General features: G+C 39.3%; 1 protein-coding gene across 2 annotated transcripts in view; it reads right to left on the reverse strand.

Moving 5' to 3' along the window:
• Positions 1-26,932, reverse strand: part of CUNH1orf87 (chromosome unknown C1orf87 homolog) — an 86,847-nt gene that overhangs the window by 43,992 nt on the left and 15,923 nt on the right. For both annotated transcript variants that reach the window (XM_046450849.2, XM_046450848.2), the window contains exons 3-6: positions 16,567-16,801; positions 4,614-4,748; positions 3,564-3,827; positions 639-760 (exon numbers count right to left, since the gene is read on the reverse strand). In XM_046450849.2, the coding sequence (XP_046306805.1) occupies positions 639-760; positions 3,564-3,827; positions 4,614-4,748; positions 16,567-16,801 (756 nt within the window). The remainder of the gene's footprint in view (positions 1-638; positions 761-3,563; positions 3,828-4,613; positions 4,749-16,566; positions 16,802-26,932) is intronic.

Consider the following 26,932-nt stretch of genomic DNA (forward strand, 5'->3'; position numbering starts at 1 on the left):
ATTTCATAATGAGGTTTTTCATTTTCACACAACAACCTCATAAAAAGACACATGCTTGGTGTTAAGAAACATATGCAATTGCTACAAATAACTTTCTATGCTGGCCTGCATACAAGAGAAGGAGAAAAAAAATTATATGCATAAGCCAAGTGTTGGTGAAGAGCAAAGTGATTTTGCATTGGGAATATTTTAGAGTGAATGCCTCCAAGATCCCTGCCAGCTCTAGAAGTCTAGTGCAATGGACTGGATGTTTCTCCCAACAAAGTTCAAATGTTGAAACCCTAATCCCAGCATGATGGTACCAGGAGGTGGGGCTTTGGGAGGTGATCTGGTCCTGAGGGTTGAGCCCTCAGGAATGGGATCAATGCCCTTATAAGAAGGGGCTAGAGAGGGCTCACATTCTTCCTGCCAATAAGGATGCAGGAAAGAGTTAGCTGTCTGCAACCTGGAAGAGGACTCTCACCAGAACTGGACCACTAATCATAGGCAGGCACACTAGTCTTAAACGTCCAGACTCCAGAACGATGAGAAATAATGTCAGTACTTTATAAGCCAGCCAATCTGTGGTACTCCACGACTGCAGCCTGAATTGACTGAGATACATCAGAACAATGGGCCCAGGAAAAGGGAGGAAATACCTTTGCTTAGGATCACTTTGACTCTGAGTTTTCTTCAGGTTGCTGTCCACAACTGTTTTGCTTTGCTGTAAGTCATCTGAGGCTGCACTTTTTAAAAACCAGAGTAGCTTTTCATAATTCACCTGAAAATTAAGTATAAGAACAGCCTCATTTACTCTATATGAAGGGAAAAAAACCCTGCTGAAATAAAATGTATTTGGAAACTTTTTATATTTATAGTTTTTAAAAATTGTTTAAAAATAGAAATATAAGAGTTAGTGTCTTTTAAAATCAAATATTATTATCCCTCTGTACAAAATGTAAAATTCTACTTCCTGGTTGCCTTGTGTTTGGGTAGGGCCGTGTGACTAGTTCTGGCTAATGTCTTATGAGCAGAGGTGACAAGTGCCACTTTGGGTGGAGGATTGAACTGTTGCCATGAGACCCGTTGGAGCTCACTTTTTCCCTCCTCTCTTCTATCATTTCCAAAAATATTCCAAAGTGGCTGTTCCATCAGCCTGGGTCCTGTAGCTAAGATAGTGAGGAGAAGGGCCTATGGTTGACTTGTTATGGAAATGTAATGTGGATTAAAAAATAAACATTTGACTCTAGCCTCTCTCGGTCTCCCTCTCACATCCCTAACATATTTAGCATATAGAATGCATGCTTATGTTTAGATGAATTCAGCTTTTATAAGGATAAGAATCTATTAGCCTAGGTGAAAAAAATCTCAAAATTACTTTTCTACATAGGAAAGGACTGAGGGAATGTCACCCATGTCCACTGCTGGTCTGGATGGGATCCTAGGAGCTCTGGTCTGTAGGTGACTCTAAGGAATTGGAGGGTAGCAGTGAAGGAAGGAAGCTATATATAAACTAGGTGTTAGCCAGAAAGTTTCATATATACTTTGTATAATAATTTGACATTGTATTGCTAAATAACTCATAAATATTCAGAGATTTCACTTGGGGAGGTTAGAGAAGAGAGCACTAACATTTGAGTATGCCCTAAATGCTGGACATGGGACCACAAATTTGCATTTATCCTGTCACTAAATCTTGAGTCAACATCTATGAGGTTGGTTTTGACCTGGCTTTCCAGATGGTATCACTGAGACATAAGGGACATTAAGTAGAATGAACCCCATGGGACAGAGATAAAGATGGAACTAGGATTAAAGTCCTGGTTTCTGAGGTTTGTTCTTCAGAAACAAGGCTTGCTATTCATACATACTCACTAATGATTTGTTCATGGCTATTAGTTCTTCTTGTGGATATTTTCCTGTGGTTCTGGGAACTTGGTTATATTTAGACCACATTATATTCTGCTACAAGTGTGAGTTCAGGCTCAGTGCCCAGAGATGTGCAGTATCCAAAGAACTTTGGCCTTGTTGGAGAGCTTGTGTCTCAGCTCTGCCATTAATTCTTGAGTGTCCTGAGCCAAGTCCTTGGCAACCTCTTGGCATCAGTTTTCTAATCTGTAAAATGGTGATTGTGGAGAGCAGTGACTTGGATTATGGTCTCTGACTGCCTTGTGGCTGCCTCTGCCCTGGGAACTTCCTGTGCAAAGGTGCAGATCAAGATTGTCCAGTTGCTATGATGATGCCTTTCTTGAGGAGGCTCTGTGCAAAGGCAAGGCACTATATCAGTCTGGACCTTGAGCTTAGGCATTAGCTGCTGAGGGTAGAGAATTCTGGGCATAGTCAAATAACCACAAAGTCTCACAAGTGATTCTGACCTTCAAGACTGTCTGCTTTGCAGAAACTCCACAAATAACCTCTTGATGAGAAAATCTATATAATAAACATGCTATAGTAGCTCTGGGTCATTGTTTCTCCATTGGAGGACAATGTGGGGGTACCTGGGATTGAACTCAGGGGCACTTGACCACTGAGCCACATCCCCAGTCCTATTTTTTGTATTTTATTTAGAGACAGGGTCTCTCTGAGTTGCTTAGCAACTCACTTTTGCTAAATCTGGCTTTGAACTCATAATCTTCCTGTCTCAGCTTCCCAAGCCACTGGGTTTACAATTTTTTGTATTTCTAAATCCTCCATGGCTCCTACCAGTTTCTAATTAATGGTTGTGTGGGTCACAGCAGGTGGTGGTAAATCATATTTCAAAGATATCCCCTACCTCTCTCAGTCTAAGGACTTGTCCCAACAAACAGGAGATCTTTGCCAATTTCTCTGTTCTGACTGAAAGAGCGCATTACTAGACTCAAGAGGGCCCATCATCATGAACCACCCTCGTGGTGTTGAAAGCAGACGGTAAAATTTAGGACAGGATACCAATTTCAAGAGAAATTAAACAGAGGTAAGAACCCTACATCTATTTTCTATTCCTGTCTGTTCTAACTAGAAATTTCCACATGAATATAAGTAAGCTTAGACATCTTTTATGGTGTGGCTATGAAGAGTAATCCCAAGACTCCTATGTTAATGCAGAAATATTCAGAGGTGAAATGATTTGATCATGAGAGCTGTAACCTAATCAGTCCACTCTAGTTTGGCTGGACTAACTGGGTGGAAACTGTAGGCAGGTAGGGCACGGCTGGAGAAGGTGGGTCACTGGGGGCCTGCCATGAGAGGGTTCATCTTTCCTTTGCCATCTTCCCATTTCTCTCTTTGCTTCCTGGGTGCTGAAGTGGAGTCGCTCTCCATCGCCATGCTCTTTCACCACACTGTGCTGCCTCACTTCTGGCTCGGAGCAATGGAGTGGCCAACCATGGACTTCACCTCTGAAATCATGAACCCAGAATAAACTTTTCCTCCTCCAAGTAGTTCTTGACAGGTATTTTGGTCATAGGGATGAAAACCTAACTAACACAGTGTCCATAGAAAAGGTTGTTTTCAAGGAAAAAAAAAACACAACTTCTTAATTCTATTACCCGGTGGGTACAAATAAGAGACATAAAAGACATCCACACTTAGAATAGTGGCCATACCATTTCAGGAGAGCCCTTCCTAGAACATCTCTGGCAAAGGATCTTGACTGTTGGCAATTGCAGAGGGACTCCATGCCTCAGGAAGAGGTGGCTCAGCTGAGACTGAAGGAGAAACCCTGAAGAGATTGGGTCCAGGTTTGTCAGCTCTTTCTGAATTTTGTCTAACAATCTGGAGCTCAGAGGGTGTGACTTGAGTTCCTTTCTGACCAGGGCAAGAAGAAAAGAATCTTCTTTTGTTGTTCCACTGGGCCTCTGGACGATATCCTAACACAATGATGAGAAAAGGAATGAACATGGCTTTAATACAAGATGGTGAAAAGCCCAGACAAGGATGCAAAAGTGCACAGGGGCTGGAATCACAGGGTCACTCCAGAGGGCGAGTATCCAAGCTGTGTTGTCATTAGTGTACCATGCCTCAGGTCTATTCCTTCAGGAGAAAAAAGGAAGCAGATCTTCTTAGAGTACACATGGCTCCTTAACATCCACCATCTGTCTTTTACAAAATAAAATTCTTCTTTAATTGCATAAGAATTAGGATAATCTATCTTATAGACTCATTGGATGGGGAAGTTTAGGGCCGGGGTTTAGACCAAGGATGAAGCCCAGATCCTGACTCAGTTAATTGGGAGCACAATGGCCCTTCAATCCTAGAAATCTCTGGAAGGAAGGTAGGTCAGGGACAGGAAGATGATGAATTCAGTTAGATCTGTAGGGTTGGCCTGTAAACTCATCAAGGATGTTTCCCAGAAAGCCATCTGGACATATGGAGTTTAGTATCCATCGGTCCATCCTCAGACTGTGTTATCATCTGCTCCACATTAAGTATACAGAAAAGGGGCTGGGGTGGTGGCTCAATGGTAGAGCACTTACCTAGCATGTGTGAGGCACTGGGTTCGATCCTCAGTACCACATAAAAATAAATACATAAAATAAAGGTATCGTGTCCATCTACAACTAAAAAAAAAGTGGCTTTTTTTTAAAGATATACAGACAACAAATAATACCTGTTCATTTACAGTAGGAAACAACTTGACAACTCTGAGTACATACCTCAGGTTGGCTGGGGCCACCCCTCACCAACTGCTCCAAGGACTGGTCTCTAAGATTTCTCCTGGGGAGGCCATGCATGTAGGATAGTGACTGGTCTCCAGATGGTACAGAGCTGCAGTGGGCCTGATGAGGAAACTTAAAGAAGAAAGACAAGGGCTGAGGATGTGGCTCAAGTGGTAGCACGCTCGCCTGGCATGCGTGCGGCTTGGGTTCGATCCTCAGCACCACATATAAACAAAGATGTAGTGTTCCGCCGAAAACTAAAAATAAAAAATATTAAAAAATTCTTTCTCTCTCTCTCTCTCTCTTAAAAAAAAAGAAGACAAATGGAAGCAAGGAAAGACAGGTTGGGGAGAGAGGAAAGAAGGGAGAATGTAAGACAAACAGCTCCTTTAAACACAATCCTGATTCTAAATAAATTAAATCCCCAATGAAGAAAGCTTGCAATGACACACATTTCAGCAAACAGGCAATTAACACATGTTTGACAAATATGTTAACAATTAGATACTGTCTCATTTGTACAAGAAAAGTGTCTGTGGCAGACCTAAAAAAAAAAAAGGTAAAACATAAAGTGTTTGTAGGCAAATGTGGAGTATTTATTGATAAGAGCATCCTTAGGCTGTTTAAATTAGCAGGTTCAGGAAGAGCTGCAATGGAAATTGTGAGCTTTGTCAAGAATGGAAGAGATTAAAAAGCCAAGAATATTACAGCCCGTGAGCAATGTTATTAAAGGTTACCATAGAATAATAATCAAACTGGGGTCAAGAATAAAAGTCCCATTGCATGTTGCCATAGAGCATAGTGTATGAACCAATTTTTTTTAACTGTCTGCATTTTATGATGGTTTGACATCTTAGGATAAGGGACTCTGCCACTTAGGGAAGACTGCTCTTCCCAGGGCTGGGTGATTCCTAGAGACGGTAAACAACTCTCTTGCAAACACATCTTTCACTCATACAAACCAACCAATTCTGAGTTCAAACCCCCAAATGCTCCCTTTATCTAACTTTCACATACTAAGCCATTATTTATTCTGCCCCAAATCCACCCAGGACCAGGTTCTAGACAAATAGAAACCAACTTTATGTCCCATAGCCTGAGGGAATTATTCTGACCGGCCAGTACAAAGCTGTTCCCCTGCTCTGCCTTGCTTTTCCTACAGAAACCTCACCAAATTCTGTGGCTTTTCCTATATTGTCCTTTCACCTTCCCGCTCTGTGCTTCCCCACGTGACCCTCATGGGGTGGGTATGACCCCTTCTCTTGGGAAATGTAAGTGATTAACTCTTTCTTCAAAGGCAGTTGTCCTCATGTCTGTCAGTTTATTAGATGTGATTAAAACAAAATACTGAGTAAAAATTGAGACACGTGGTTATTTTTTAGTATCAGGCCACTGAAAGGTGACAAGATTTGAAGAACTGAAAACAATTATCTGTACACAATTGATAGTCATGCTGAACAACCTTTCAAGATGAATAGCAGCCAACAAGGGCTTAGTAGTTATGAAGTATTTTAAAGAAAAACCAAGAGGCTTTCAAAGTGGTCTCGGATGACCGAGGGTCCTAGAGGACACGTAAAAATAGCAAGCTATTTATTTGACCTATACTCTGTATAAGGCATGATGTGGGGGCTTCACTAATGCCATTTAATTTAATATGAGGTAGGTATTTTAAATCCTCTTTACATTAGGAAAGCTGAGGTTTGCAGAAGTTAAATAATTTTATTCCTTCATTTAAGAAATATCTATGACTTGCCTAGTCTGGTCAAGGCACTGTGGTAGGCCTGAGAGAAGAAAACCAGACTTACCCCTGCCCTTAGAGCTTGAGAGAGAGGAAGGCACAGCAAGCATATGGGGGTGGTAGGCCACTATTGCAATGGTCCAAATGCCCACCTAACCTTCCAGAGGGACTGACACCTAAGTCCAGGCTTGAAAAGTAAGTTACATCTAGATAAAAACGAATGGAGAGAGAAAGGGAGAAGAATGAAGGTGACAGAAAAAGGGAACTGATATAGAAAACTTCAAAGGTACACCCATGCATGTGAGAGAGAGAGAGAGAGAGAGAGAGAGAGACGGATGCTTCCAGAGCATAAATTTTTGGAAAAGGCAAAAGATAAGGCTGGAGAGGGAGGCAGGAAAGAGGCAGTGAATCAGCCTCTATGCTTTATTCTGAGGGCAATGGGGGACCATGGAAATGGTTTTAGCAGAGCAATGACTAGGTAAGTGTGCCCAACATTCCCTCCCAGTAAATTTTGCAGACAAGATCTGCTTCTTGTTTTTTTTACTACTGCCCTAAAATAAGAGAAATTTAATATTTAGTTCACAGAGAAATTTCACTCTGTTGAAATATTTAGTTAGGTCTTTCAGACATATTGTTCTGGGTGCAGTATTTTTCTTTGCAAATTATTTGCAACATAAAATATTCCCATTTTTTTGGTATTTATATACATACAGAAAACCCTTGTGTATCTACTAGTTCCCCATTCTCAGATTCAATGAATGTCATAGGGAAAATAGTTGCATCTATACTGAATGTGTGCAGACCTTTTTTTCTTGTCATTTTCTAAATGATACAATAGAACAACAGTTTACATAGCATTGACATGTTATTAGACATTTCAAGTAATCTAGAGATGATTTAAAGTATATGAGAGGATATAAGGATGTACCATGCCATTTTATATAAAAGACTTGAGCATCTTTAGATTTTGGTACCCTTAGGGGTCCTGGAACCAAGCGATACAGACAGATGTCTATATTTCATAGTTCCAACAGAGTCAAGGTGCCTGTTAGCCTTCTTTGCTTTCATTTAAACACCAGAAGTGAGAGCACCTTTATCCTTGGCACTCTAGAAACAGGTGAACAAGGCACCCATGGTTCCTGTCCTCATAGGTCTTTTGGCCTAGATATCACAAACTAAATGTTATATTCTCACCTACAGAAAAAGGAACATGCATTTCACTCTCACAGGTATTGTTAAGAATGAGTGTTGTGTACTTTAAATATTTTGTAAATTCCCAGACTATATTTGATACTATTTTTGAAGTGTATGCCCCTCCAGTAATATGATCTCCACATGGGCCAACACTCTCTCTTGTATCCTGCTGAACCCCAGCATCAAAACCAGTGCTGAGTCTGTTGAATGAATAGAGAGACAGTGTCATGAAACAGTGACAAGCCATTGGCGCTACTAGTGCCTGGTTGCACCATCAGATTTCTCCCTTTACTAATATAAATCACCCTGGACTGAACTGCTGTTTTTTTTTTAAAAAAATAAGAGTGTCCCTAAAGTGTCAAAGAAGATGAAATGGGAAATTCTGATCAAGATTCATCTGACCTTGGGAGCTGCCAGAGCGCCTACAAATTTCTGATATACGGGCTTCTTTCATTTGGTTTACTTGAATCACAAAATACTGCTTGGGGGATGACAAAATAGCCTGAAGTGACTTTGATTAATAATAGTATTGTGATACTGGCTTAAAATAATTGGTACAAACAAAGCATAAAAATTAACACACATTTACTAACTCTCCTTGGCGGTGTTGAAACTTGCAAATGTTGGAAGTGTAAACAAATCTTTTAAATATTGCTCCTAGTAGAACAATTTTTAAGTGGTTACATTATGGAAGTTATGAATTCTGATCCTCTAAGACAAGAGAGCACAACTGCTAATTGTCTTAATATTGTGAGAAATATGCTGTGGCTTGAGAGGAAATTCCAGAAAAAGCATCAAATGCAGACTTGAAGTTTGGTTTCTTAAACAACTTAGACCAAGCCCCTGATGTGTTCTAGAAAGCTGTCAAATGGCTCAAAAAAGGACATTGTTGATAATGAAGACAACTGTGAGAAAAAAGCCGGTGAAAAGTTTGATACATAGTTTTTAAAGAAATGTAGAATTAAAAAAAAAATTCCCAAAGATACTATACATGATATGTAATTTAAATATATGCTTCAAACAATTCACTGAATATTAATGCTTATCATTTAAATATTTTATACAATTTTACATTTTACATTTTTAAAAAATATTTTTTTTGGTTGTCAATGGACCTTTATTTTATTTGTTTATATGAGGTGCTGAGAATCAAACCCAGTGCCTTACATATGCCAGGCAAGCGCTCTACCACTGAGCCACAACCCCAGCCCTGTATTTTACATTTTAACCTTTTGGTTGAGGAACTTTCAAACATGTAGCAAGAATAATCTAATGAAACTTCATAAAGTAACCACCATGATCCAATTATCAGTTAACAACATTATTTTATTTGCACCCACATTACCCTCTGCTCTCCAGGGATGAAGTGAGCCCAAGTCTATTGGTTTATCCACACAATTTCAGCATGTTATCTATAAACCTGTGATTCTCAAAGTGTGGCCCTTGGTCCAGAAGCCTTGGTCTCATTTGGGAACTTATGAGACATAAGAACCACCCAGACACACTAAATAAAATTTCTCAATGTGAGACCCCAAAATTTGTTTCGATAAGGCTCCATTGATTCTGATGCATGAAAGGTAGGACTTCATTTAAAATGCAACCACAATAACACTATCACAATTTTAAAAACTCACTATTAATAGTAATTGCTCATATCATCAAATATAGTGTCTAAATCCCACTTATCTGATAAATCTTATTGTTATAGTTTGTTTATTCAAAACAAGAAACAAATACGGTCTGTATATTGCAATTGGCTGATATCTCTGACATCTTTTTTAAATTTCCATTTTTTCTCCATCTTTTTCCTTTTGCCACTTTTCTTCTTGCAATTTTTTATTGAAAAGCTGTATTTTTTTGCCCTACAGAGTTTTATATAGTCTGTATTTCATTGCTTGCATTCTTGTACAGTTTAACAACATTTACCATATATACCATAGATGGTAGTTAGATCTAGAGTCTAGATCATATGAAAATTCAATTTGTTTAGGAAGTTTTTTTCATAAATGGTGTATTTTTCCTGTAGAAGCAACTGATTCTGGTTATCTTTTTGGTCACATTGCTTAAGTTCCCCCTTTTGGGGGGGGACAGGATTTTGCAGAATTAGATTCTTATGCTACCATTTATTAATATATTAATTGGAATGCTTCACTGAAGAGAAACTTCCACTAGTTTGCTATTAACATACAGTTTGCACAGGAAATACAGATGGAGTAAATACTTAATTCTCTTATTTGCCAGTTTTAAAAAATAGTTTGTTCCCTAGTATTCTTTAGAGGTGATTAATGAGGGTTTGTTTGTTTTTAAAAGTTCACTAGGTTATGAATTTAACCATATTTGATGTGGTTCAATCCATTGTTGTATTATTTTCATCAATGCCTACATTGTTCCATTTTTTACTAGTGGGGTCCTCTTTAAGTTAGATCTGATAAGTCTTAAAAGGTCTGTGGTATCTTTACTGCTTTTAACTAGATACTCCTGGAACAAACCTGGAATCAGCTTCAGAATTTCACTGAACAAAATGCACATCTAGGGTTCTCATTGATATGTGGAAGATTCTAAGTTGTTTTTTTTTTTTTTAGTAGAAGGTGAGAGGAAATACTTTGACAGAATTCATTTGATATTTACAATTTAAATGTAGGATATAGGAATTTTATATGATCTCATCAATACTATATCTGTATTTTATTTCTTCTATACTAAAAAATCCCAATTCCCAAAAACACCAAGACTCACTTCCCCCATAATGTATATGATAACAACATAATAATGATAACAACATAGTAGTTCTGAAAATGTTTGTATATATATATATATATATGTGTATATATATATATATATATATATATATATATATTTTCTTCTCATTATATAATACTTCTAGGGACATACAGTGAAGTCATGCTTCAAAGTCATTTATGTTAATTCCAATCAATTTGGTTTTACTGATAATTATGTAGTGGCCATTTTTCAAGGTGGCTTCGTTGGTACTGCCTCCTGGTTTCATGTTCTCATTTAGTCGCCCCTTACCCCCACCATTCAATTAGGGTTAGCCTATGTTACCAGCAAAAAGGTGAGGAAGTGAGTCATGCTACGTCTGATATGAGGTTATAAATGTAAATGATGATGTGGCTTCTTATAAGGTTGTGTGTGCTCTATCTTTTTCTTCTTTATTGGATATTTCACAATTAGGGGAGCCACCTGCTATCTTTGAGCAGGCCTAGAGAAGGGGCCCAAATAGAGAAAAAATTAAATCTCTGGCCACAGTTGACAAGTAACTAAAGCCTCTAATAATAGTCACGTGAGCAAGCTTGAAGTGGATCCTCAGCCCCAGGGAACCTTCAGAGGACTGCCTTCCCAGGGGATATTGAGAATATAATTTCATGAGCTCTTGAGCCAAAATCTCTGATCTAAGCTGTACCTGAATTCTTATCCTGCAAAAACAGGTGAGAATTAATACAAGTTTATTGATTTAAGTATAACTTTTGTTATACTTGTTACAAAGCAATAGACAACTAAACTGGATTTAAATTTTTTATTTTTTTTTTAAATTTTAGGAATTGATTTTAATATTTAATTTTGTTTTATAAATGTGCAAAATATTTATGTAGTTCCAATGCCCAAAACACAAGATTTATTTAGAAAAATGCTTTCTATTTTTGATCCCTCAATCCTGTTCCATCTATTTTTAATAGATAGCTACTTTTTCCAAAAAGCCCTTGGGGATGTGGGTCAGTGGTAGAACCCCTTGTCTGGCATGTATGAAATCCTGGGTTTGTTTCCTAGTACTGCAAAAATCAACCAAACAAAACCCAAAACACCTCCAAAAACAAACAAAACAAAAAAAATCAAAGACAAACAAAAGTCAAAACTCTTAATTCCTTCATTTTAAAAATCATAAGGAATAGGTAGATAGATATCTGGTATAGGTAGATACTTGGTAGAGATATCTGTATATCTCTGCTTTTATTCAAATAATAATATATGTAGATTATTTTATACAGTGATATATACCAGTATTTATATATAGTATACACACACACATACACACACATATGTATATAAAAGTTCCTAATTTCTTTCTTTCTTTCCTTCTTTCTTTCTTTCTCTTTCTTTCTGGTGCTAGGGATTGGACCCAGGGCCTTGTGCATGTGAAGCAAGCACTCTACTAGCTGATGTATATCCCTAGCCCCATAATTTCTTTTTATAGTTTCATAGTACTCCATATATGGATGTATCTTTGTTTATTCAGCCATTCCTTATTGATGAACATTTAAGTTGTTTATTTTTTGGTATAACAAGTAATGTTGTAATGAATACCTTCGGAATGAAACCTCTAATAATTTTCCAGTGTTTTCTTAAGATAGATTTCTGAAAGTGCAATTTTCATACTAAAAACTAAATGCATTGGAAGAGCTTCTAATCATTGTAATGTTTTCTTCCAAAGTGGTTGTTCCATTCTAAATTTCCTTTATCGGTATAGCAAAGTATCTCTTTGCCACAGCTTTTAAACAAAGCATGCTATCAATTTCTTGATTTTGCCAGTAAGAAAATTTTATTGTAAGAAAGAATTAATTTATGTTCTACTTATTAAGAGCAAGGTTCTGTTTTTTGGTAAGTTTAAGAAACATTTACATTTGTTTTTCTGTAAAAACAAATTCATTTTGTTTGTTCATTTTGCCTATTTTTCTAATAGTTTAATCTCTTTTTTCACATAGACAATCCTATGTGTTAGGTCTATATTTTATCATGGTATCAATGGCAAATTTCTCTTCAGTTTTTCAGATTTTGGTACTTTGCTTACAGTGGTTTTATCCATAAATAAATAGTGAAAATTTCACTCTTTTTCTTAGTATATGTGAATGTTGAGTCAGAGTTAAGAAAATTCTCTTTCAGCCCAGGAGATATATATATATATACCATATATAATATACCATATATAATATATATATATATTCCATATATGTATGACATATGTGGAATAGGCCCAATTTAAATTTTCTGTGTGACTTTCCAATAATCTCAATATCACTGATTAAAAAGTCCATCTTTCCCCTGTTCATTTGTGATGTAAACTTTACCTTACACAAATTATACTAGGTAGATTTTTCTTTTGAATTCTATAGGTCTTCTATTTACATGGCATATATATATGTATCAATCACCGACTCATCGGTGTTGTGCTTGGCCATGTGGTGGATTGATTGCTTTAACCAACAATATGTTAGTGGGTATGACATAAGCAAAGACTTAAAATGTACTTGAGTAGTTGAATTTGTCCTCTATCACCATGCGATGAACATGCTTGGAGGGACCCGATGGATTCAGAATAAGAAAAACAAGCAGACTTGAACCAAATAAGAAGATAAAGCCAAGCCCAGACAAAACCCACATGAGCTTAGTAAATGCTGCCTTGGCTCATATATTTGAATATAAGCATATTCAATTATTGTTATAAACCACTGAGTACTGGGTGATTTATTACACCGCGGTATTGATTTATAATAGCTAACCGGTACAGATAGGGAGGTTTAGAGAAAAGAAAGTAGTTTGAGGAACACTAAAGTCACTGGTGGGATAGAATGGTGGTCTGACTGGGGCGACGACAGAAGAAACAAATGAAAGAAAACATTCTGAGAGACACGAAGGTGGAATAACGGAAAAGAGATTGGTTGGACATCAGAGTGGGGGGTTGGAGAGAGAGAAGGAAAGTATGCTCAGGTTTCTTGCTGGCACCAATGGAAGAATGGTGGGATCCTTCTAGGAGATACAGACTACCAAAGGAAGAGCAGGATCACAGGTTCTGCTCTGCACATGGTGAATACACTGTGAATACTCTCCTGGTCCTTGACCTCTGCCTATTCATCTATTCAATGAAAATAGAATCATGTGCTTCTTCCTACCTCATGGAGTATAACAAGGAAAATACATGCCAAAGGGTTTAGAAAATCATGCCCACGCAGTGAACTGTGAAGACTATTAAAATTAAAGCACACTTTTATTTTCATGCTGACAGATGCAAAAATCATGATCAAATTTTATTTTTGAAACTGTGTTACTGAGTTTGTTGCTTGTCACACTTTTTTTTTAATTTTTCTGAGAGAAGGCAAAGCTAATGATTCTGAAAAACAATATAACAATATATACATCTTCAAAGACTTACCCATTAGGAGCAGACTCTCCAGGAGAAACATCCTAAGGATGATGGGAAGAGGAAACAAGCTCTCTTCACATGAATCTTCACAAATCACTGAAGCCCTCTGGGTCTCTTGTTTTTCATTTGTGAAATCAAGCTTTGTACTTGTTGATCTATACAATACCTTATTGTTCTCATATACTTAAAATGGATTCTTGCAGCATTTTCAGCTTTATTTACCCCCTACCAATGATACTCATTGAACTTAATCTGTTATTTCATACTTGCTCATCCTCACTCATGTTAGCTCCGTCTTTATCAGCAACTTTGCTTTTGGAGCAAATTCAGCCAGTCCAGATTGCCTGTTATGTCCCAGGCAGGGAAACTTATTTTCATCTATGTGTGAGTGACAAGGATCTAGAAGGAGTTCTGATTGGTTTGCTTCTGTAACTGCGGCAGGATTCCATTTACCACTTAGTCAAGGTGGTAATGAGGGTCTCTGTAGCCGGCTACGGTGGCAGCCATCTGGCAAGCCAGCATTACAGGCCTGCCTGGCAGACAGAACCAATTAGTCAGTCCCCACACTTCCCACGAGGCCTTCCTGAATTTGGTGGCTGGGTGTTAGCCCTGCTGAGCCTCCCACAAAACCCTGATGAGTTCTGAGAAAAGAGAGGCAAATCCCCTCTCTCTGCTACCATAGACCCAGCAAAGATTCCAGATCACGGAGGTCCAAGAACTGCTCACCCAATGAACATTCTGCCCATTGCACTGGTGGATGCAGAATTCATGGCACAAATGGTGGGTGGAGGTATTAGGAGAAGTGTCAAGAAACAAATTTCCATTTGTAAGAGGAAAACTAGAATTGATTTACAAATTTCCATTTGTAAGAGGAAAACTAGATAAGGGACATATTAAATCAACCACATTATATCTATAGAGAGGAAGAGATGCAATTTAGTGATTCAGGACCTACTACTTGAGCTTGAATTATGACTTTGTCACTAGTTAGCCTTATGAAATTGGCAAGTCACTTGACCTTTTGTTATTCAGTTTCCTTATCCATGAACTAAAGATAATAAGAGTTCCTACCTCACTGGGTGCTTGGGAAGAGTAAATTAGTTAATATATGTAAAAAGCTTAGAATAGTGCCTGGCACATAGCAAATGCTATCCAAGTGTTAGTTCTGAATATGACTCTTACAGAGTCATTAAATATGATGTGTAGGATGATTTTTTTTTCATTCCAAGGAGAGAATTCTATATATGTAGTGAATTGAGCAGGATAACAATGAACATACACATAATGATTCCATTCTGTATCTGCTCATGGAGAAAAGAAGAGAAATCAAGGGCAAGAGAACCACTAGTTTCTTTGGTTACATTTTACTTCCTTCTCTTTTCCTGAATTTCTACATGAGTACGTAATATTTTATAATTAGAATGATCAATGAAAAATTCAAGTGAAGAAGAAGGAAAAAAAAGATTTAAAAAGACCTGGGTAAACATCTTACCTGCATACCTGAGTCACTTCAACTTTTCTGAGTCTCAGTTTTATCATCCATACCACGATGATGGAAGTAATAGTGCTACCTATTAATAGTAGCACTATTTATTAATTTTATTAATAATAAAATTTACATGCAAGCAGTCAATAATAAGTGTTTTTTAGCTGAATTATTATTACCAATGTCATCCTTGGGAAGCAACAGGAACAACAAGAAATTTATCAATGTCAGAGTCAAATTTGAGGGTACAACTCAAAAGTCTTTAGAAATTCATCCTAGATTATTTCACCTCTCCAGATTCATTATCTCCTGCTCTAAGAAGGAACAAAATTCAAAAACTCATTCTGGGAAAGCCAAAACAAAACAAAAACAAAACTCAATAAATGGAGACTAGGAGGCCCTGGTTCCAGCCTAGGCTATGCCACTAAACGTTTTGAAAGAGTCACTTTTATAAATGGACTTCAGTGTTGAACTAGACCTTGTGGAGCAACGTGTGACGTCCATTGATAAGCTTCCACTACTCAAAATCTGTAATACTTTGAGTAGTTCTTATGAGCAAAAGACCACAAATCCCCAGGTAGTCCTTTTCTCATACAACTAAAGACTAGATAGTATCTCAGTGATTTTAAAAGGGCTATTAAATTTTTCAACCAAAAATAGTTATGTTAGAGTTTGCTGCAGACCCTAATCAGTATTCTACTAAAATATCTGGCTGTCACTTAGAGCTTGGCAGCATTGCAAAACTCCTACCCTATGTATCTGTTTAATTGCAATTTCAGCAATTTTTGGAAATTGTACTTTGTTATCAATGAATCATTAGTTTTGTCTTGATTTAGATCCAGTTTTCAATTGCTGCTATACTTGCTTTTTAATTACAAATTACTAATCATTTAGATTCATCATTATAAAGTCAGTTTGTTATGGATTGTTTGGTTGATTGTTAACAGCATGCAGTGATACATATTTCTATCAAGACAGTTTTTGGTCTATAATTTTTTGATATTTAGACATGGTTGCATTGGATTTTGAAAATAAATTATCTCTTCCTGTAATGTGAACAAAGACAGACCCTGCTCCTCCATCAGGCCAGAACTTTGCACAGATAGTGATATTTAATCACTGTAGTTACTACTGAATATCACTGATTTAGCTACAGCCAGAGTAGGTTGACCAACTCAATTGGTGGTCAACAAAGATGTAGTATACAGATGATCTTGAAATTTATTTTCAGATTGAAAAAGTAATGATTCTAATTTCCATTTCATGAAAAACATATTAATTTTTATGTTTACAAGTGTGTGTTTGGGGAACCCTATATTTTCATTTCCATTTTCCTAGTAAATTACCAAGAAAAGCTCGGGAATTTCTCGTTACTCACTTTGCCATCCAGGAATCTGCCACAGTATGTTCCTGTTAGGAGTTCCTGGCGGTTCTCTGGTTTCTGGTTGTTGGCTGGGTGCTTACCCTCTTCCATGTCATCTTGGTTATCCATGGTTTTGTGATCAGAGGGGTCAGTGGGAGCTGGTGCGTCCCCACTCATCTGCCTGGCATTCCCAGTCCTGGGGTTCTGGAGCGCTGTTTCAGTTTCCACCTCCAGGTTCTCTTTCTGTTTGCTGGGAAGAAACAGTTTTGCACTTTGTTACTCATGGGGCAGACTCCTCAAACAGTAGGGTGACATGAGAAACAGGAGGTGTTAGTCTGGTGGCATGAGTATCCTTAACTCGGCAGAGTGGAATGCAGAAGTAAATGTTGGTATTTGTCTATGGATCATTTGCCATAGAGAGAGTGCTGTTGTCTTTCCAGGTTTCATTTTTTTCCCTCCCTACTTCCTCATAAATATCACCCATCCATCTTCTCCCGACCCTTATGGGAAGCTGTGAACAGTGTGAAAAATGGCCCTAAAGGTTATTACATTTCTCAATTACAAATCTAACAGGTATTTTCAGCTTTTGCAACTAGAAAAGGAAGAAAGTCAGCACAATTTGCCAGTTCCAGCTCTGCTCCGTCTCTCTTCAGATGCCTCACATGGAGATTTCTTTTTCTCTCAGTACTGTTTCATCTACATTTAATATTTAACAGGTAGGAGAAAGGAAAAAAATGGAAGGAATGGTTTTTAAAAATACATAAATAACAAACAAAATTAACAAAAAGCCAACTTTGTTTAATAACTAAAGACTTCTGAATCAAAACAATAACATTATTTTAAATGTAGAAAACATCTCTGAAAATAAGAAAGACCTGTACTAATGCCACATAAATAGACATAATACTTGAAGTGGGTGATTTTATAAGATTTCCTTAAGAGTCAGACAGCTAAACCTTTTTGGTAAAGTAGATCAATTTTTATGAATGTGTACTAAGAAAAAAATGTATAGAAGAAATTTGAAAACTTGAAATATGCAGTAATGCTTGGATGATCCTATATTCATAGGATAGACATTGTAGAGCCATTAAAATATTTATGATTAATTTTAATGACACAAATAAATGCCCAGTCATAAAAATAAGTGAACAATATTATTATTTCAACAAATAAAATATATGTAAGTAATGTGTGGGCTTATTATTTAGTCTAGAAAAAAATGCCAGAAATTAACAGGTAAGTATCTCTAGATGATAGAACTTGGGGTATTATACTGCGCTTTAATACATTATATCATATTATATCTTTTTTAAAACTATTTTTTATTTATATATGACAGCAGAATGCATTATAATTCTTATTACAAATATAGAGCACAATTTTTTAAATCTCTGGTTGTATACAAAGTATATTCACACCAATTCTTATTTTCATACATATACTTTGGATAATAAGGGAAGGGGCATAGGGTTAGAAATGATGGTGTAATGTGATGGACATTATTATCCAAAGTACATGTATAAAGACACGAATTGGTATGAATATACTTTGTATACAACCAGAGAAATGAAAAATTGTGCCCTATATGTGTCATATTATATCTTATTATTCTAAATGAGAACATGTCATTTTATAATCATAAAAAAAATAAAATTCAAGGTAGCTATGCTTTCCACCAGAAGGCTAAGTATTAGCTGTTCCTTTGATATGGTGCAAAGAATCCACTTTGAAGCATGACATGTTATCTGAGAATAAAACTTTTGCTGATTTGAATAAGGTCAAACGAGAGGCAGTGATTTGAATGAATGGATATTTTTTTATTGTCATCCTGTTGTAGAAGTGGTAGCGTAGAAGAAAAGCAATTTTAAGAAAGAACTCTGATGGAAAGCATGTTTATGGAGGGAAGAGGGCTCCCTAAAGGGAGATTAAAATGCAATTTCCAGTAAAGTAGGAGGGAAACAAGGAGAGTGGGGGTTTGGCAGCCAAGCAAAGAGGATAATCCAGGGAGAGTGAAGAGACAACAATTTCAAACACTGCTGAGAAAGGTAAGTTCTGAAAAGGATCTATGTGGTTTAGCTGTAAGGATGTTGCGTGTGTGTCGGGGGGATCCTATGAGATAATGGAGGTGAATTCTAGACTGAAGGAGCTGAAGAAAGAGAGGGGATAAATGGTAGACAGGAGGCATAAAGACCTTGGTGAAGATTCTGACTGTAAGAAGGGAAAGATAGGGTGGGAGTAGATGTGGAATGTGAGTTTCAGATGGTGCTTGGTTACTGTCATGATTAAAGCTGGCAGGGACCTGGGCACATTAACGGGCCAATGGTGAAGAGCCGGCAGACCTGGAGAAAGGAGAGGATGTCATTGATGAATTGCAATCTGACCAAAGTAGATGGAATGTCACTAAGAGGAAAGAAGCAGGAAGGGAACATCAGGGAAAGGTGTTAGTGAGATGGGTGTTTCTAGGCAACTGTTTGTTTGTGGTAACAAGAGGCTGGTGAGATTGCCGACATCTTGAGTTTTTTTCCTCTGATAACAAGGGACAGTTACTTGTTAGGTCTCATGGGTAAAATAGTGAGATAGAGAGTCAGAATTAAAGACAGATGGTTTTTGAAGAGTGGAAGAGAACTGATCAGAAAAATAAGACAGGGGCCAGTTAAGTTGGAGACTACAGGTTTTGTAGTATCAGTTGGATGGCTGGATACTCTCCTCCAGATTGAACACTAGTCTTCATGGAGCTCACCTATGACTAGGACTTTCCAAGACAGGTTCAGAGGAAGGGTAACAGTGCAAGATGGGAATCTTACAAGAAGTGTATATATATATATATATATATATATATATATATATATATATATATACAGTTCTTGAGATGTGAGAAAAGATATTAGTTCCCTGACATCAACAAACTTACTTTTCATTTGGCTGCACAAAAATAACATGAACAATTAAGTCAACAATTGATATAAACAATTCTACAAGACAGGATGGTGGTTATCTTTGTAAGATACAGAATACCGAAGAGAGTGTGGGGGTCTTCTGGGATACTGGTCTATTCTTTCCTGATCTGGGTGTTTGGTGAATGGGTATATCATATTTGTGTGGTTGGTATATCATATCATTGTGTGGTTGGCTTTGACAAGTGTATTTTATGTAAATGTAGATATATTTCTCTAAAGTGTTAAAAGAAGTTGGTATGAAAATTACATAAAAATATGAAACATAATTAGTTAGCATATAAATAAATGCCAAATGAATATTATAAAGAATCAGTACTGTTTGAAGATAAGAACAAAGAGAAATAACTATGGTCTGCAATGATTACAAAAATAAATTGTGCTATTGAGCTTTTAACTACATGGTAGCCACACTATAGCCATTTATATACCTTAATTTATTTATCAACTCCATAGGCAGGTGTTCATGTTATTCTTATTTTAAGATGAAGAAATCAAGGCTCAGAAAGTTTATGTGACTTGTCCAGTTCTACATAGCTTTTCAGTAGTGAGCTTAGGTTTTAAACCCAAGTTTACTTGGTTGCCTGCAAACTCAGATCTTATATACCAATAAAGTATGTAGACACTCCACCAAAGTTTGGGATTCTGGAGGAGCAGAAAGCAGAAAAGCAGGCAACCAAAGCAGGAAGTGCAAGTTTTGAAGGCAGAAATAGTTGTGGAGCATAGAAATTCTCTGCTGGATGGAAGCAAGGACTACATGTTATGTTTGTTTCAATTACCCTCAAAACCCTTTTCTGGGCAGTCTCAGGACAGAATGGCCTGAGAAATTCTGAAATGTATCTGCCTCTCTTTGAAAACAGCCACAGTGGATGTAAAACCAAAAATAACCTGTAAAATCTGTTCCAAGTAAAAGCTGTTTAAAAAAATACATAGCACTTTAAAAATTAACATGAAAATGACTGTCGCTGAGAAACAGCCTGTGCCTGTGGTTAGCACAAACAATCCCACAGCACACATTTGTTGTTATGTTGTTCACGAACTCACAGTTCTTCCCTCCAGGCTTGTGCGCTAGCTACCTACATTACTGAAAATAGAAATTTGCCATTTCAAAAGAAAGGGAAAGAATGCCATGGATGATTCTTGGAAGCGCCACACAGCTAGCTTCTGCATATGTACTTCCGACCTCCCCCGGCTGCTCCAGGAGGTGCCATGAAGAGTTCAGTGTCATCCAGGAACTAGGGCAATTAGGGAGGATTGCTGTGCTGTTGCCGAATGATAAATAAATGAGAAAACAGTTCCTTTGCTCCCTCTCTCACACTGAGCTCTATCTGTAAACCAGCCCTTCAGTGCCACCTTCTACCAGAGCTTAGAGTCTCAGGGTTAGAAAGAGGACGGTAAGGGCCTGTAGTAGCCTCCTCTGCCCAAGGCAATGTAGGGATCCCTGTTGGTCCTACCGCCTGTGTAACTCCACCTCACCAGATCTCACATTTGATTTGGATTACACCCCTGCCGGGAACATAAAATCTCAAATGAACGACCCAGGGGGCTCAGCAAAAGGTCACCAGATGCCATCTTAAAGGTCTGCCAGCCTTGGCAGCCACTCAATGCCCCCAATTTCCAACTGTGCGCCAACTAACAGGCCCTAAACCCTCTGGAGTAGACAGCCTGGACAGTGCCAGGGAAGTGAATGGGGATCTAATTTCAGTAAATGAAAGCATGCTCTTATTTAGAAGTGATAAGTGCTCATCAACACAACCAGACTTTTCTTAAAAAAAAAAAAAAAAGACAATAAAAAATAAAATAGGAAAGGGAAGGGAGAACAGCTGAAAAATCTTACCCAACTCCACAGGGGAGTTGAAACTTGAAGCCTGTGCTAATGTGTGTAGCAAATGAGGAAGGACAAGGGTTTTTTCTTTTCTTTTTTCTTTCTTCTTTTTCTGTTTTCTTTCTTTTTTTTTTCTTTGCCATGGAGCTATATAATGCATCATTATCATAGAAATTTGGTCTTCAGAAAGATCTTTGTGAAAAATAGAGAGTCTGGTGTTCCAATTTGAAATACAGTATTTACCTTTAAATGTAAAATGACTTGGGATGTAAGAAAGATTGCTGGAGGGGAGAACAGAATGAAAAGTGTAGAAGAAGTTCATACCGGAGTAGAAAAATTCACAGTCCCTTGACAAACAGGAGGCGAGGAGAAAGTGGCCTGACTTGACCAACAGAGATAAACTGTGTACTCCATCCAAGAGGACTTTCCTTTCACAAGAGGACAAAGGAAAGTGGAGACGACTATAAGTATATTTCTTTAAATAACCTAATAAGAGACAGTGAAACCTAGGCAATGGTGGAAAAGACTGTATACCCCATAGTACTCAGACAAGGAGGAAATGAGGGAGGGACCTTGCGCTCTACAGGATAAAATGCTCCTTGTACCTGGTCTATGTGTGCCTGTTCTCCCCCAGACACCAGATTTTGCAAGACATGGATCTTTTAAGATCGTCATTAAAGTAAATCTTGCTTTTTGCTATACCTGTGTCTCTGAGCCCATTCTTTGGGTTTGGACAGGTGAGTATGTTTCTCACGTCTTAAAATTAATTCAGCTTCCAAATTTTGCCCCAAGTCATTTCCTCGTCACTAGTTGATGTGTGCTAAATGCATGTGTCAGTCATCACACGTAAATTCATATAAATTCTTCCATTTTATCCTAATAATCTGCAAAGTAGCTTTTATTGTCACAAAGGTATACAGGGGAGAAAACCAAATGACCAAATTGGTTAAGTAAATTGTCCAAGGTCTCCTTGCTGGGTAGTAGAGAACTAAGCCTTGGGCCAAATCCTCAGTTTCATATTCATAATTTACAAACTATCCAGCATAAAACAATAGGGTTTTTAAAATTATCTTTTCCTCTTAAAATTTAATCAATTTAATGAAAAATGTCATAGAAAGTCAATTAGTCCATCGTCTAACTTAGTCTTCCTGCAGAACTCCTAAGTGACCATTCAATCTTGGTTTGTACCTTCTCTAAGAAAGGGAATTCATTACATTCCCAAAGTTATTCCCAGAGTAGCTCATTTCTTTCTTCATAACACTGAGAAAAATTCTCATAGTAATGAAAATATTTCAAGTTTATTTTTCATGGCATTTGAAGTTCAGTATTTCACAGAATAAAAGTGATATCTCAAAATTAGGGCGATGGCTGCAAAATTAATAACTAAATCAAATAGCAATTGTTCTTTTATATGATTTATTTTTAACTTACAAAAAATCCCATCTCAACATTTCTGTTTTCCTGCAGCCTATCCTCACTTATATACAAAACTGCAGTGATAGATAAATTTGGACCTCTAATGTTTTTTTAAATCCATCTTTTAACTATGCATGATACCCTTCTTAGTAGAGTTTGGGTGGGTGTACAATATACACATTGTATTTATAATGTATTGACTTCAAAGATCTCATAGTTAAATAGAGAAGCAGGCATTTTAACAGAAATGTATAATATAGTGTGATCATAGAAAAAATAGAAGTTATATAAAAAGAGACATGGAACCATAGGGGAAGTTCAAATAAAATTTGCTTGGGGAGAAGGAAGATGGCGGCGAGGGGAGTGCATTGCCCCCATGTGCTGCTTCACTGTGTGGGAGTATGACAAGTCAGGACGGCTAAAGGATATCTTGTTAGGAATTTCCAGCAATAGTGGGGTGCTCCGGAACCTGGAGGAAGGATTTCCATCGCACGAGGATCGGCTACGGGGACTCAAACGCAGGAGGTTTGTCGCACGGAGGGTAACACTGCTTATTCAGCAAATCGCCCCGCGGCTAGAGTCTGCAGCGTGCGCTGGGAAACGAGGAGATAGCGACGCAGGGATACAGCGCTGCAGTTTCTGCCAGCCGTGCAAGCACCGTACTCAGGGCTGAATTCTGGGTTCGAGACGGGGGAAGGAAGCGGTCCATCTCGGTTCTCCACACCGGTCAGACCACAGAGGAGGCCAGCAGCCACAATGTTGGAAAGCTGACGTCACCATACCTGTTTTCGACTGACCGCAGCTCATTCAGCCATAGAACAGGTAATTTCAGGCTGCAATTCGCCTGCGGCTTGCAGACAGATTGCTAGGGTTCAGTGCCTGGGTGCTTCTTAGAACCTGATCTTATCGGAGTGAACACCGAGCGCGGGGCGGCCGAGTTCCGGCTCCCGGAACCGTCCCGGAACCGCCCTGGCCCAGGGCTGCGGAGCCTGTGGAGGCTGCTTCTTGGACCCTGCTCCTATCAGAGCATACACCAAGCACTAAGCGGCCGAATTCTGGCTCCCGGAACTGAGCCCGCGGGGACTGCTTCTTGGAGCCTACACTTATAGGAGCTTACACCGAGCACGGAGCGGCCGAGTCCCGGCTCCCGGAACTTCCCTGGCCCAGGGCTAGGAGCCCGCGGAAACTGCTTCTCGGTCCGGGTCCTGCTGAGGGCCGGTCAGGACTCACCCGTTGCTTTGGTTGCCCGGCAAGGGGAACGAAATGCTGCCATTCGCATAGGATACCAACATGGCAGAGATCTGATGTCATCAGAAAGCGGCGGAGGAGAGAACTTCATCAATACCAGTGGCAACATAAACAGTTGGTCTCCTGGTAGGGGGGGTGAGGCACAGACACCCGAGTCTCCTCAATTTGTCGTCGAGCCAGAGGGGAGGAGACGGGCCGCCGCCAGCGCCCGGAGCAGGCCCAGCGGCTCGCCAGAGTGGTGACCGCGTGACCCCAATTGGGGAGGGGGCGGAGCGGAGCCGCCACCCGCACCCGCAAGGTGGGCAGACCCGGGACCCAGTGGTACATGGGCGTGGTAGGAGGGGCAGGGCAGAGCCGCCGTTCGCGCTTGCAAGGTAAACAGACCTGTGACAGCCTGGCGGGTCAGCCCAGTGGCCTGCCAGGGTGGTACACACGTCACCCCAACTGGAGTAGGGGCAGAGCAGATCCTTCTCCCACGCCCGGATCAGGCCCTGCCGGTGTGGTGGTCACGTGACTCCAATTGGAGTGGGGGCGGAGCGGAACCGCCACCCGTGCCCGCAGGGTGAGCAGACCTGTGACCAACCTGCAGATCAGGCCCAGGGGTCCGCAGGCGTGGTAGGAGGGGCAGGGCAGATCCGCCGCCCGCGCCTCCAAGGTAGGCAGACCTGCAACAGACTGGCGGATCAGGCCCAGGAGCCTGCCGGCGTGGTACACACACCACCCTAATTGGAGTAGGGGCAGAGCAGAGTCGCCGCCCATGCCAGGAACAGGCCCAGCGTCCTGCAGGCGGGGTAGTCACGACACCCCAATTGGAGTAGGGGCAGAGCAGAGCCTCCACCTGTGCCCAAAAGGTGGGCAGATCTGCGATGGACCAGCGGGACAGGCCCAGTGGCCTGCCGGTACGACAGACACGTCACCCCATTTGGAGTAGGGGCAGAGTAGAGCCGCCGCCCGCGCCTGCAGGGTAGGCAAACCTGCAACCAACCGGCGGATCAGGCCCGGTGGCCTGCCGGCGTGGTACACTTGTCACCCCAATTGGAGTAGCGGCAGAACAGAGCCGCCTCCAGCGCCCAGAACAGGCCCAGTGACCTGCCGGCGTGGTAGCCACGACACCCCAATTGGAATAAGGAGAGAGCAGAGCTGCCGCCCGCACCTGCAGAAAAGATACGCAAGCAGTATGAAAAGACAAGGAAAGAAAGGACCACAAGCAATGCAGGTCAACGCAACTTTAGAAGAGGTAACAGCTGCAGCAGATGGAATGTCAGATAAAGAATTCAGGATATACATGCTTCAGATGATCTCGAGTATCAAGGAAGACATTAAACAGCAAAATCAGACAATGAAAGATCACCTCGACAATGAATTACGCAAACAAATCCAGGAAGCAAAGGATCAACTATACAGGGAGATAGAGGTTATAAAAAACAAACAAACAGAAATCCTAGAAATGCAGGAAGCAATAAACCAACTTAAAAACTCAATGGAGAATACTACCAGCAGAGTAGAACACTTAGAAGATAGAACATCAGACAATGAAGACAAAGTATTTCAACTGGAAAAGAACATAGACAGCTCAGCAAGACTGTTAAGAAACCATGAGCAGAACATCCAAGAAATATGGGATAACATTAAGAGACCAAACTTAAGAGTCATTGGGATACAGGAAGGTACAGAGCTCCAAACCAAAGGAATGAGCAGTCTATTCAATGAAATAATACAAGAAAACTTCCCAGACTTGAAGAATGAGACAGAATCCCAAATCCTAGAAGCCTACAGGACGCCCAATGTGCAAAATCATAAGAGATCCACACCTAGACACATTATAATGAAGATGCCCAACATACAGAATAAGGAGAGAATTTTAAAAGCTACAAGAGAAAGGAAGCAGATTACATTTAGGGGTAAGCCAATCAGGATAACAGCTGATCTTTCAACACAGACTCTGAAAGCTAGAAGATCCTGGAATAACATATTTCAAACACTGAAAGAAAACGGGTTCCAACCAAGAATTGTGTATCCAGCGAAATTAAGCTTCAGGATGGAAGATGAAATTAAAACCTTCCACGATAAACAAAAGTTTAAAGAATTCGCAGCTAGAAAACCATCTCTTCAAAACATCCTCCCCAAATCATTACAGGAAGAGGAAATGGAAAATAACAATGAAAACCAACAGTGGGAGGTAGGACAGTAAAGGGGGGAAAATAATCAAAGAGGAAAACAAACCATGTTTAGTAACATAAATAAACAAATATGGCTGGAAGAACAACCCATATCTCAATAATAACCCTAAATGTTAATGGCTTAAACTCACCAATTAAGAGACACAGGCTAGTAGAATGGATCACAAAACAAGACCCAACAATATGCTGCCTACAGGAGACGCATTTGATAGGAAAAGACATACATAGACTGAAGGTGAAAGGTTGGGAAAAATCATATCACTCATATGGACTTCGGAAACAAGCAGGCGTGTCCATACTCATATCAAATAAAATAGATTTCAAGCCAAAGTTAATCAAAAGGGATAAAGAGGGACACTACATACTGCTTAAGGGAACCATACACCAACAAGACATAACAATCATAAATATTTATGCCCCAAACAATGGTGCAGCTATGTTCATCAAACAAACTCTTCTCAAGTTCAAGAGTCTAATAGACCACCATACCATTATCATGGGAGACTTCAACACACCTCTCTCGCCACTGGACAGATCTTCCAAACAAAAGTTGAATAAGGAAACTATAGAACTCAATAACACTATTAATAACCTAGACCTAATTGACATATATAGAGTATACCACCCAACATCAAGCAGTTACACTTTTTTCTCAGCAGCACATGGATCCTTCTCAAAAATAGATCATATATTATGTCACAGGGCAACTCTTAGACAATATAAAGGAGTAGAGATAATACCATGCATCTTATCTGATC

The sequence above is a fragment of the Marmota monax genome, unplaced genomic scaffold, assembly GCF_021218885.2.
Source record: "Marmota monax isolate L192 unplaced genomic scaffold, Marmota_monax_Labrador192_F-V1.1 WCK01_AAM20220418_F8-fsc00023, whole genome shotgun sequence".
NCBI classification, from domain to species: Eukaryota; Metazoa; Chordata; class Mammalia; order Rodentia; family Sciuridae; genus Marmota; species Marmota monax.